Below are 13,805 nucleotides of genomic sequence, written 5' to 3'. Positions count from 1 at the left end.
AAAAAAAACAAGACGCAAAACTCACCCCGTAGTCATCCTCGGACGAGTTCCGCTCCTTTTGCCGCGTCCGACTGCTGATGTTCCCACTTCGGCCCGCCAACGCTGACGACGTCGATCGGCTGCTCGGTTGCGTCCGGCGGCTGGAGGCCGTCCGCGATTTGGACATTACCCGCAGCGGCGTATTGTCGTCCGAGTCGTCGTCGGTGCTGTCGCCGGTCACCTTCTCCTCGGAATCGCTCTCCTCTTCGACGCCGATAAACTCCTCGTCGGAGTCGTTTGGCCGGGCGCCGTCGTCCTCCTCGGACGTCCCGGACGACTTTTTGCTGCCCCTCTTGGCCGGAGAGGCGGTTTTGCTGCGCAACCTTGAGCTGATTTGGCTGGGACGCGTTGCGGTTCGTGGCCGCAGCGGGGCGTCGTCACTGGTGTCGTCGGTTGGCCCTTCCGTCGTGTGCGGATCTTCGCCCTCTTCCGGGGTGTGATCGAGCTCGTCGGCGTTTCGCTGGTGGCGTGAGAGCTGGTGCCTGTTGCGGGAGGAGCGTCGTGACGACGGTTCCCCGTAGTTGTGGTCCACGGTGTGTGGAGGTGGCGTCACGGAAGGTTCACTTTGGGAGATGTTACGGAGGCGACGATTCGTGGCGGATCGACTGCTACCTTCGCCGGCGGTTGAGCTGGTGGTTTTGCGGGGCGATCGGGTCGTTGACGCCGTACTGCTGTTGCTGTTTCCGTTGGGAGGAACCACCATTCGACTGACGCGAGCACGTGACGTGGACGAGCTTGTGCTGGGAAGTTCCGGCGACTGCAGCTGACGGTGGTCGTTGTCACTCTCACTGGCCAACCATAGGCGGGCTCGGTTGGCTGCGGCCCGCTGCGACGATCCTCGCTTGCTGATGGTGGCAGTTTCTTCGGGACTTTGCTCCGGATCCGAAATTCGGTTGCGAGGTCGCATCATCCGCCGACTACTGCTGGCAGCGGATTGTTGCGAATTCGACGGTTGTTCGTCCTCCGGAGCGGCGTCCAAACTGTCCTCACTTCGACCCCACTCGGCCTGAGCTCGTCGCGTACTGCCGCGCGTACTCCGCGGAGACTCCTGCTCCTCGTGGTCCGAATCCGACACAATCCGAGCCGCCTTCGGCCGTTCCATGTGATAGCTATGATCAGACTCGTACCGGTTTGCCCGTTTCGGTACTCGACGCCCACTGCTCGGACCTTCACCCGCCTCGTCATCGTCGTCTTCACTCTCACTTCCGGTATTGTTCCGGGTGCTTCTCAGCGTACGTTTTCCGCCACCACCACCAGTTCCAGTAGCGACGTTCTTTGGTTTGTCTTGCTCCTGCGATCGACGTTCTTCAACAACTCTCCTCGTTGAGCTGCCCGCCACTCCCAACCCCGCCACGGTGCCATTACGCTGTGGCAGATGCTGCCGACTGCTGGACGAAAACTGCTCAGACCTTGACCCTCCAGCGATTGCCGTACTACCGGACGTCGAGGCCGTCGCCGCACTCGTCGTCGGAGGCTTCTTCTTCTGCGGCGTCGATGAACTGACCTTGCTCGGATTCTTTTTCTTTGCCTTTTTTGGCTTCGACTGCTTTCGCCGCCGTCGCTTGTACGGATCGTACATCTCCCCGGAGTCGTAATCATGCCGGTGGGACACCGGAACCGACGCGCTGTCGTCGCTGCTGTCACTGGAATCGCTCGAGCTGTCCGTTCCCGCACTGCTCATCGTTCCGTCGTCTTCCGTTGCAGCTTCCTGAGATCTTCGCGTCACCCGGCTGGACGACGACGTACCGGCCGCCGCCGACGACGCCCCCACACTGGGCACCGCCCTGTTGCTTCGACTCGGTCCCGGCTGTGCCTCGGGCGAAACGTTGTTACTACTCGAAGAAACCCCGTTCGAACTGCTCGAAAGCATTCGCCGGGCCGAGGCCGTTCCGTTGCGGGTGGGTCGTTTCCGCGAGGGTCCCTCCTCGTCGTCTCCATCATCATCGTCATCGTCCTCGGTACGATTCTGATTCCTCGAACTCCCGCTTCCGCTGGCGTTGTTGTGGTTTTGCGGGTTTGACCGTCGACTGCTGGGTCCAGCTCCGCCACCACTTCGACTGCTGCGGTCGTCGCGGCCACGATTCTTTGGTGCTCCTCCACTGGATCCGGCTCCGGCCGATGATCCACCGCCCTGGCCGGCCGCCCGTTTGGCCGCGTTCGCCTTGCCACGCCTCCGGGCCGACTTCCAGTTGTAGATGATCGGTTTGATGTGCGCTTCGAACAGCGTGCTCAATCGCAGCGTCATCGAGTAGATCTGAAAGGGAGAAGAAATAAAATAAACTTGTTGAAAAACGTGTTCAGAACTTGGGTTCGCCTAACTTTCTTCGACGTTAAGAAACATTTAAAGCTAATCCCTAACGTTGACATTTAAGAATTTAATAAAATTTCATGCACATGAACAATATTCAAAAATAGGTAAATTTGTTCAATTGGTCTTACCGCAATACTCTCCTATTATAAGAAATCAAACGAATTTAAAATTATTCTCTCAATGGTACAAGAATTAACTCTCGTTTTCAACGGAATTTAGTTTTCGATAATAAATAAGTTTGTTTTCGAATGTTGTGTGCATGAAAGGGATGAGAAAATATAGAGCATGTTCAGGATTTTCTTTTCGGTCTAAGGGCATCTCCACTGCTGGGTGCAAACAGAGTAGCAAAAACTTGATCTCAACTGATTAGGATTTCACTTTGCTCTTTGCAATCGCGTCAAATTAAGTGATGGAACAAAAAAATATAAAGTTAAAAAAATCTAAGTTATGGGTTTTCAATACTAAAACTTCTTCTTTTTCTTATAACGAAATTGACTTAAAAGCGGTCGGCAACTAATGCTAGGTAAGTCAACATTTTATCTCCAAGGACTTTGCCGCCCTGGGCTCCTAAGGGTTTGAAAGGAGCCAGCTACCCATATTAACGCGAGTTTCGAGCCGGCGACCTCTGGATTGTGAGTCCTGTGCGCGATCCGTTTGATCCACATGGGCGGGACAAAAAAAATGTAATATCTCAAATTTAAAAAAAAAAATAAAATTGCATTTTTTCATATGCAATTTTATATTTACCAAATAAAAAAATATTTATATCTAAAATAATATATAAAATTATGGATGTTTTTTTTAATTTAGGAATTACAATTTAAGTCTTTTTAGTATTAATTAAAAAATGGAGATTTTTTTTTTTAATTTGTTATTTTGTAACTATTTGTTTTTGAATTTTTTTACATTGCATTTTTTTTTTTTAATTTCGGAATTTGTTATTCCCATTTTTTCTGCGTTTTTATTTTATACAATTTTTGAATACTAAATTACCTAGATTAAAAAAAATTAAACAGATTAGCAAAAAACATTCAAACATCCAAATTTAAAAAAGAGTTTTCCAAAATAAAAATAAACGAAATTTTAAATTACATTTTGTTCATAGTGTTTTTTTTTTACTTTTAAAAATATGGATTTATTTTTTTCAAGGTTCAGTAATTTTTATAAGTTCATTCTTGTTTTTTTTTAAATATACAGCAATTGGGTACTAAAGCCCTATGTCAATTTGTATGTACAACGTTTTACCGATTAAAAACCATTTCTGATCACTTTTTTTTCATTTTAATGCAAATTTTTTTTTGACAAGACAACATTTTTTTCGATGGATCAACTATGGTCCCCTTGGAACGAGCTGTCAAGTAGAAGCTTTTCTATCAAGAAGGACCGCGACGTTATTTTTTCAAAATTGATTTAAAAATCCATTTTAAACTCTTTGTGGTCGTTCAAAGGGTCACTGTACTCAGAAAAATAAGCGGTATCGCTGTAAACAATAATATCAGCAATCTAAGCTTCATTTTAGGACCCAATTCCCCACGAAAACAGCATGATTCAAAAAAAGTTCTCCGATCGGGCTCAAAATTTTTCTGGGGGTTACTTGGCCGAAAAAGTTAGACCCGTATTTTTTTGTTTGGCCATTAGGGTGACCTACGTCGTGTTAGGGTGGTCCGAAAAAGGGCAATTTTCGTCATTTTTAGCAAAAACCACTTTTTTTTTTTAAATCATATCTCCGCGACATTTAATCCGATTTTAGCTGTCTTAGACGCAAAAGAAAGGTGATTAGTTTGGCTATTTAGGAAAAATAGTAAGAAGTTTCAAAAATCTAACCTAACCTAAGGTCGTATGAAAACTTAAAATGCTGTTTTGAAGGCCTCGGGACCAAAGAGCCTATGTTTGAAAATATTTTTATCGGATTCCTCGGAAAATTTCACATAAAATATCAAAAAATGGTTAAATTATGGTTTCGATACTCTGAGATACGATTATTTTGAAAATAAAAATTGGGTTTTTCGACGCACCACGCGCAAAAATGGAAAATTGACGAAAACGGAAAAACCAACTTTATTCGCTAAAACTTAAAAAAAAAACTGCGATAACTTGAAAATTTCAGCGATGACCTATACATGTTAGGGTACCAAAAGTTGCGTATTTCAATTACGTAAATTTTGGTACCCTAACAGTTTTAGTGAAAAAAGTAGATTTTTTTTCCGTTTTCGTCATTTTCCCATTTTTGCGCGTGGCACGTCGAAAAACCCAGTTTTTATTTTCAAAAAATCGTATCTCAGAGTATCGAAAACATAACTTTACCATTTTTTGATATGTTATGTAAAATTTTCCGAGGAATCCGATAAAAATATTTTCAGACATAGGCTCTTTGGTCCCGAAACCTTCAAAACAGCATTTAAATTTTCCATACGACCTTTTCAAATGTTAAGCTAGATTTTTGAAACTTTTTACTATTTTTCCCGAATAGCCAAACTAATCACCTTTCTTTTGCGTCTAAGACAGCTAAAATCGGATGAAATGGCGTTAAGTTATATTTTTATGAAAAATGTGGTTTGTGCGAAAAATGACGAAAATTGCCATTTTTCGGACCACCCTAACACGGCGTATGTACCCCTAATGGCCAAACAAAAAAATACGGGTCTAATTATTTCGGCCAAGGAACCCCAAGAAAAAATTTGAGCCCGATCGGAGAACTTTTTTTTTCGAATCATGCTGTTTTCGTGGGGAATTGCTGTATATTTATTTGATTTACTGTTTTTACGGAAATTCCTTTTTAATCTGGAAATTGGGTTTTGAAATTAAGTTAAGAATGCTGATATTATTGTTCACTACGTTAAAGCGTATTTTTCTGAGTACAAAGACCCTTTACACGACCATAAAGAGTTTAAAATGGATTTTGAATTCCATTTTAAAAAAATAAACCTCGTGCCTGAAAAGGTCCTACTTGAAAAGGTCCAAGGGGACAATAGTTGAACCATTGAAAAAATGTTGTCTTGTCAATACTATTTTTTGCATTAAAATGAACAAAAAAATTATAAGAAATGGTTTTTAATCGTGTTTTTTACCGTTTCACATAAAAATTAACATAGGGCTTCAGTACCCAAATTTGTGTTTTTTGTCCTTTTTTTGGGCCAATATTGACGGAAGGGAAACTTTGAAAAATATTTGCAAATAACAATGAAAAAAAATATTTTTTATGTTTTTATTCAAATAAATTAACTTGTAAACAATTAGAAAAAAAAAGTACAAAAAAGGATTACTTTTTTGAATTTTAATGTTTTTTTAACCCTCTAATACCAAAGTCTTGCTTTATATTTTTCTTATTTTTACAAAAAAATTAGTAAATGTTAGTGAAAAAATGACATTTTTAAAAACATTTACATTGGCAAAGTTGCATAAAAAAAGTCAAACTTCCAACTCTAAAATTTTAATAGTTCTTTTTACCAATGCTTTTTAAAAATAAAAAAATAATTGAAAATGTATTTTTGACGAATTTTCAGATCGAATCTTGCCTAGAGGCGGGGTTAGGTTGTAAGGGTTAATTGAGGGCTTGAATGCTTGGATTTCAAATTGTTAAATGTTATTATTTTAGAATTGCCCTTCGGTGGCAAATTAATTTGCCCCCAGCAATGGAGACGCCCTAACCCAGTTGCAGGGTCCGTTACGCTTAGCATTACACCCCCACAACAAACTCACCCTCGACCGCTTGTTGGTGTTGTAGTTGCGCGAGTTCTGGAAGATGAGCTTCATGTCCTTGCAAAAGTCCAGCGGCGACTCGTAGTTCCCGCCGAGCAGGTCTTCCTTGATGGTGCGCAGATCCATCGGGGTGTCCACGATCTGCAGGTAGTCTGTGGGCAAAACAGGAAGGTTTAGTGTGACAAATCTACTTTCGTAATTGGGTTTGTCCTACCTGGATGCTGAATGGTATCCACCGGCTCCCGGAACGGTTCCGAATCGTCGCACTGCCAGATCATCTCGAGCAGCTCGCGGCAATCGACGCGCCAATCGCCCTCCGGAACCAACCTGCGAGATCTGCGGGATTTAAGCGTTAGTGTGAAGTTTCTAATTGGAGTCGACTAGCTTACCGTCGAGATCCAGCCGGTGGCCGCCGACTGCTGGTGCTGGTGGAAGGTCCCGCTCCCTGGTTGGTATCGCTGTCCGAGTCCGAAGAAATGTACGTGTCTACCAGCTGGTGGTACACGGCCGGAACGTCCACGTCGTTCACATCTCTGTGAAAAGATAAGATTAGAATCAGAATTTGAAATCGCACGTAAGGACTTCCTCAACCTACCCCAATATCCGCAGGCACAGATCGGTAATGATCCGCGCGTGCTTCACGATGTTGCTGTGCGATTCGTTGAACTTTTCCGCGTTCGTGGCCAGGTAACGCACGTCAAACTGGGCCGACGTGATGCGTCGATAGAAGTGGTTCTCGAAGCGCGCCTTGATCGTGTTCAGATCGATCGGATACTCCACGACGAACGCGTACTCCGGGTAGATGTTCAGATCGACCGGGGCGAGGAACAGGTCGGCGATGGCCAGGCCCATGACCTGCTCCAGTCCGGCGATAATCCTCCGACAGGACGCGTCCCGATCGCCCCGTGGCCACTCTTCCGTCTTGGGTTGATACAGCGTCGCTTTCAGTTCTTCGTCCAGCACGGGCACGGCTCCGCCCACCTCGACGGGCAGTCGGTTCTCGTCGACCGGTTCCAAATCCCACGGGCTCATGAATTCGTACTCGCCGTTGTCCCAGCGTACCCGGAAGCACATAAACAACGAGTCGGGGAAATCCGGCGACAGCTGGTTGTGAGATTCGATTTGGCCGAGCCACCACACGTCTTCGATCATACAGCGGAACCGGTCGCCGGGTCCCCAGTTGCGACGCACCGAAGTGTCGAACGTCTGCTTCAACACCAAAAAGTCCAGCACGTCGGGCATGTCGTGATACTTGATGACGAACGAGCGACCCGTTTGACCGCCCTCCTCGTTCATGATGCCCAGCTTGAGGCAGCACAGCCGCGGAGGTCGAATCTCGTACTTGATACCGATCACCTTGCAGCACTCGTGGTCACGCAGCTCGATCGACGCCCACGGTTCGCACTTGTTGCCCAGGTTGAACACGTTCTTGTTGCGGACGGCCTCCAGGTAGCGAGCGTGGCCCTGCCGGAAGTACACCACCGAATCTCCCATCTGCGGGTAGTACGGGGCTTTGCGCGGGATGACCTCCGACAGCCACTCGGGGGGACGGTACGTTTCGGGGATTTCACCGTCGCGGGTGATCGGGATCTTGCGCACCTTCGGACGCCGTCCGTTGCTACTGCTGGACGGTCCCGGGGCTTCCACTTCCGGAGGTGAGTACGCACGACGTTGGACGTGCTTGCGCTTGGACCGCTTGGGTGGTTCCAGGTTGCGACCCGGTTCGTGCGACACCCAGTCCGAGTAGTCGGAACTGTCCGTGTCCGAGGTGGACGATCCGGACAGGTCCAACTCTTCCTCGATGGCCGTTGAATCGTCGCTGTTGCTCGTTTCCGACGAGGACGATTCGTGCTGCTCGGGAGCTTCCGGTTCGGGTTCGTTTTCCCGCACGGCTCTCGTTCTGTACGCTGGCTGGGCTCGACTCCCGTTGGCGTCGCCATTGGCTTGTGAGCGACGCAACGGACGGCTCGAGTTGTTGCGACTTCCGCCGCCGGAGCGACGATTCGACTGGCTTGTCAGTGAGCTGCTGTTGTTGGACGTGTTGATCATGAGCGGCCGCCGACGCATCTCGCGACGGTACAACTCGTGCTCCTGCAGACCGGCGGCGTACGTCTTTTGTTTGAGCATTTGCAGCAGGGAATGGTTCATCGGGCGGACGTACTGCCGGCGGTGGAACTTGTAGCTGCCATCGCGATGCCAGTTGCCGGCACTGAAACGCTGCACCCCTTGCTGGGAACGTCCTCCGGCGGGACGGTTTGGGTCGTTGGGTGGGGCGTCTGCTCCTTGCGGTTGAGGATTGTCGCGATCGTTGTTCGAATCGGGTGCCTGATCTCCGCCATCTGCTCCGGCTTGCCGATTGGCCAACGCTTCGATCATTCGGTCAATGTTGGACCAGGACACTTCCTGCGAGGGCGATTCGGCTGCTTCTTGGCCGCCAATGCCAATGTTTGGCACCAGCTGATCCGTCGGGCAGTTCTCCCGTCCAGGAACTAACCGCTGCATGGCCGGAGGGTACGGATTGCCGTCGATGTCGACCAGGAACGGTGGTGGCATCAGATGGGGCATCGTTTGCGTTTGCTCGTCCATCACGTGGTGGGACGAGTCTCGAATCAGCGGTCGGTAATCCGTGTGAAAGAACAACTCTTTCGGCAGTTGCTTGAGCCGTTCGTGTCCGGAACCGTACCCGAACATCAGAATGTGACCGTGTGAATCGGTGGCAGCGATCATGTTTCCGTCCGGTGACCACTTGGCATCGAAAATCCCCCCATCGCCCTGACCGTCGATGTGGTTCAGGAAGTTGGCCAACGAAACGCCCTGCACAATGTCCCAGATGTACAGCTGACCGTCGTGCCCAGCCGAAAGCAACACTCCCGGATCCTTCTGGTGCGACTCCAACACGTAGATTTCATTCGTGTGACCACGCAGCACCTTGTGCAGCTTGCCGTTGTGAGCGTTCCAGATTTTGATGGTGAAATCGTTCACCGCCGTGATGACCCAATCGTCTCCGTTGTCCCACGACACCATCGTCACCTTGGGCTTCGAGCTGGCCTCCTCGGGCGTCGGCGGCGGACAACTCGGCAATCGTTCGGTCATGTTTAGCCGAGTTGACTTCCACTGTTGCGTTTCAAAGTGCCACACCAGTGCGGTCCCATCCTTGCTGCCCGAAATGAACCGCAACCCACGGTGGGCCCACTGGATCGAATCGACCGTGTCCGAGTGGGACTCCGTCTCGAGGATCCGCTTGGGCCCATCCTCGGACATTAGGTAAACGCGCACGTGATGATCCGCCGAACCGGCAGCGAGGAAAATTCCCCCCGGAGAAAACGACGCGCAAATCATCTGCGCCTGCCCGGGTCGCAGCTTCTCGTGGTACATGACCGGCTTCGAGTTAAAGTTGGCCTTCCCTCCGCGCGTGCTGTACTCCCAAAAAGCGACCGATCCGTCCGTGCTGGTCGTCACCAGGTAGCGCATGTCCGTCTTCGGCGACGGGCAAAAATTCACCGACGTAATCATCCCCGTGTGCCCAGACAGTACCGCAATCGGTCCACCGTACTGAATGTCCCACACGCGCAATATCCGATCCAACGAGCCCGCCGCCAGCATCGTGTTGTCCAGATTAATCGCAATATCGGTAATTTCCGCCGACGCCCCTCGGAACGTCGCCAACAACCGCCCATCGATGGCGCTCCACAGCTTCACCAGCAAATCATCCGCCCCGGTGATGATGTACTTGCCCGACCGGTCAAACAGCACACAGTACACCGCGCTCAAATGCCCCAGAGTGCGCCGTTGCAGCATCTGCTTCGAGTAGAACGAGCTAGGAATCGCCAGTCGGCGCACGATCGGCCCAGCACTCTCCCGTCCGTACAGCACCCGCACGATGTTGTGCGTGTTGTTCCGGTGGACGGCATCGGCCAGGGGCATGTGGTTCCGCCGCGAGCAGTAATCGATCAGCTGCTGGGGCTGGGTTACGCTGTGCCGCGTACGGAGCACACTCTGCCGACCTGCGCCCAACAGGGACAACACCCCGGGGACGGCCGGCGCCAGCTCCTTGTCCAGGATCGGTCCGATGCGGGCGCATAGCTCGAGCAGATGCTGCGGTCCAATGTGCGGATATTTGCGCTCCTGTTTTTGGGGGGGAAGAGGGGTAGAATTGCGTTAGTAAAGAGAGGGAGGGAGGGAGCAGAAAAAACCTCTTTCTTTGACCTAACACACGGGGGCAGTTTGTTTGTGTTTGTTATGATGTTTGAGTCTGTGTGAGTTTCTGCAACCAAAACAAACGTGTAGAAATTCGAGCAGTTGCCCTGTTTTTGTGTCGCAACATTTTACTTTGTGTCCGAGGTGTGTGCAACAGCAGCGCAGCAGCAGCGGCAGCATAGCCAAATTTATGCTCACACATTATTAGAGGTGACGATGCTGAGGTGCCATTATTTTATCTTTTGAGAAGGAGCTCAGTTGGTAGTGAGAAAATAGATTCAGGCCGAAGTTTTTGTTGTTTTTTTTCTGAGAAACATTCTTATTTTTTTAAAGGGTCCATCTCAAATTTGTTCAAATTATGAACAGGAGGTACTTTTTCAAAGTTTAAATGAAATGATTTAGTTCATTCTTTACAAAGTAAAAACTATTTGAAAACCAACCCGAGATTGGTACCAATGTAATGAAACAACTAAAGAAAACATCACAACAGAACATCAAGTTCATTGATATTTTGTATTACCGTTAACCGGAATGACATCGAGCTACAGTTTTTGCTAACATTTAAAGTAAAAGTAGGACAAAGCTTTACTTTCAGATAAGATTAATTGCTGCAAAAAAAGTTGATTGGATATTTTGACAATCAATTGCTAAATCTTAGCCAAAAAGATTTTTTTATCATGCCCAATTTAACAAGTTGAACCTGCTTGAGCAGTCTAATCACGCAAAATACCCTAGGTTGATAAACGCCTAGGATCTTCTTGTAACTATTAACATTTGCTGTGCCCCGTAGCATTACAAACGTCAAAGCGGCCAGGCCAACTGCGTAAAGTAGACCGCAAAGATAACTCGTTGAATTGGATTGAGTTTGAGCACGAGTTGAACCTGCTTGAGCAGTTGAAATAAGCTTTTAAAAATATTTGCAGCGCCCAATTTAGGTTTGCTATATTTGAATACGAATAAAAAATAACACACATGAGCAAGATTTCGGTCATTCGATTTTTTTTGTATTTTTTTATCTGGCTTAAACTTTTTTGGTGCCTTCGGTATGCCCAAAGAAGCCATTTTGCATCATTCGTTTGTCCATACAAATTTGGCAGCTGTCCATACAAAAATGATGAATGAAAATTAAAAAATCTGTATCTTTTGAAGGAATTTTTTGATTGATTTGGTGGCTTCGGCAAAGTTGTAAGTATGGATATGGACTACACTGAAAAAAATAATACACGGTAAAAAAAATTGTGATTTTGAATTTAACTTTTTGCATAGCATAGCATAGCATTGGTGTCTACCCGTAGCTGCTACTTCGTTATTGACCAGGACCCCCAAACATTGCTCCGTGGACCACAGATGAAAAGTAGGAACCAATCATCACCCCTTCGCAATTTTCAAACGTCCCTATCGTGCTGATCAATACCGACGCCGGCCACGACCAGTGGTAAGACACGGGGAAGTGGATGGGAATGTTAGTCCGATACTTGAGTGATGGGACCGCCAAATCGACTGCGTCTCCGACAAAGTATCACATGAGTTTTGAGGGGTTAGTAGATGGGTATGAGGTCAGGATTCACTGTGGTAGGTGATGCGACCATGAGCAACTTGTTTATCGGTTGAAATTTTAAAAATCTTAGGCAGCCGGCTGCGAAAAGATACCTATCTAAGGATTTAAATATAGTATTAATTCGACCGCGATTCTCCAGAAATTCTCCGTCAGCGTGCCTTCCGATCAACGGTGATGTAGGAAGGGCTTCATTCAAAAAATTATTTTATATCATAAGCCTTAAAACATATCCGTCGACGTGCCTTCCGATCCTCGATGATATAGAAAGGACTTAATCCAGCATAACGACTTGCTTGTCTCGAAAAAAAAAGAATTCGGATCGTTTCTATCGAAAACTATGTAAAGAGACCAAAAATAAACTCATTGGCCAACGAACGCGCGAACTAAAAATAAAGAAAAAGAAGAAGAAGAAGACCAATCACCCCATGCACACAAACAACGACACAAAAGAGATGAAAACAACACGAATCAGAAGAAATCCAATCACCCCATGTACACAAATAGCGACACAAAAGAGATGGAAAATAACACGAAAAAACAGGACTGAGCGTCCACACAGGCAACGCACTACCAATAATGACCAATCACCCCATGCACTCGAACAGCGACACAAAAGAGACGGAAAATAACACGAAAAAACAGGACTGAGCGTCCACACAGGCACCGCACTACTGATGCCATTATTTAATTATAATGACCAATCACCTCATGCACTCGAAAAGCGACACAAAAGAGACGGAAAATAACACGAAAAAACAGGACTGAGCGTCCACACAGGCACCGCACTACTGATGCCATTATTTAATTATAATGACCAATCACCCCATGCACTCGAACAGCGACACAAAAGAGACGGAAAATAACACGAAAAACAGGACTGAGCGTCCACACAGGCACCGCACTACTGATGCCATTATTTAATTATAATGACCAATCACCCCATGCACTCGAACAGCGACACAAAAGAGACGGAAAATAACACGAAAAAACAGGACTGAGCGTCCACACAGGCACCGCACTACTGATGCCATTATTTAATTATAATGACCAATCACCCCATGCACTCGAACAGCGACACAAAAGAGACGGAAAATAACACAAAAAACAGGACTGAGCGTCCACACAGGCACCGCACTACTGATGCCATTATTTAATTATAATGACCAATCACCTCATGCACTCGAAAAGCGACACAAAAGAGACGGAAAATAACACGAAAAAACAGGACTGAGCGTCCACACAGGCACCGCACTACTGATGCCATTATTTAATTATACTGACCAATCACCCCATGCACTCGAACAGCGACACAAAAGAGACGGAAAATAACACGAAAAAACAGGACTGAGCGTCCACACAGGCACCGCACTACTGATGCCATTATTTAATTATAATGACCAATCACCCCATGCACTCGAACAGCGACACAAAAGAGACGGAAAATAACACGAAAAAACAGGACTGAGCGTCCACACAGGCACCGCACTACTGATGCCATTATTTAATTATAATGACCAATCACCTCATGCACTCGAAAAGCGACACAAAAGAGACGGAAAATAACACGAAAAAACAGGACTGAGCGTCCACACAGGCACCGCACTACTGATGCCATTATTTAATTATAATGACCAATCACCCCATGCACTCGAACAGCGACACAAAAGAGACGGAAAATAACACGAAAAACAGGACTGAGCGTCCACACAGGCACCGCACTACTGATGCCATTATTTAATTATAATGACCAATCACCCCATGCACTCGAACAGCGACACAAAAGAGACGGAAAATAACACGAAAAACAGGACTGAGCGTCCACACAGGCACCGCACTACTGATGCCATTATTTAATTATAATGACCAATCACCCCATGCACTCGAACAGCGACACAAAAGAGACGGAAAATAACACAAAAAACAGGACTGAGCGTCCACACAGGCACCGCACTACTGATGCCATTATTTAATTATAATGACCAATCACCTCATGCACTCGAA

The 13,805-nt window shown here is 47.2% G+C and overlaps 1 protein-coding gene across 2 annotated transcripts in view; it reads right to left on the bottom strand.

The window, feature by feature from the left end:
* Positions 1 to 13,805, bottom strand: part of LOC6054337 (PH-interacting protein) — a 31,686-nt gene that overhangs the window by 1,049 nt on the left and 16,832 nt on the right. The window contains exons 5-10 of one of the 2 annotated variants that reach the window (XM_038258935.1): positions 6,645 to 10,174; positions 6,439 to 6,582; positions 6,264 to 6,385; positions 6,050 to 6,201; positions 2,103 to 2,293; positions 26 to 2,072 (exon numbers count right to left, since the gene is read on the bottom strand). In XM_038258935.1, the coding sequence (XP_038114863.1) occupies positions 26 to 2,072; positions 2,103 to 2,293; positions 6,050 to 6,201; positions 6,264 to 6,385; positions 6,439 to 6,582; positions 6,645 to 10,174 (6,186 nt within the window). Of the gene's footprint in view, positions 1 to 25; positions 2,294 to 6,049; positions 6,202 to 6,263; positions 6,386 to 6,438; positions 6,583 to 6,644; positions 10,175 to 13,805 lie in introns of both variants that reach the window. The other variant, XM_038258934.1, reaches the window with a different exon arrangement.

Source organism: Culex quinquefasciatus, chromosome 3 (genome assembly GCF_015732765.1).
Source record: "Culex quinquefasciatus strain JHB chromosome 3, VPISU_Cqui_1.0_pri_paternal, whole genome shotgun sequence".
NCBI classification, from domain to species: domain Eukaryota; kingdom Metazoa; phylum Arthropoda; class Insecta; order Diptera; family Culicidae; genus Culex; species Culex quinquefasciatus.
Note: the sequence above shows the minus strand (reverse complement) of the source record. Positions and strands in the feature narration are given on the sequence as shown.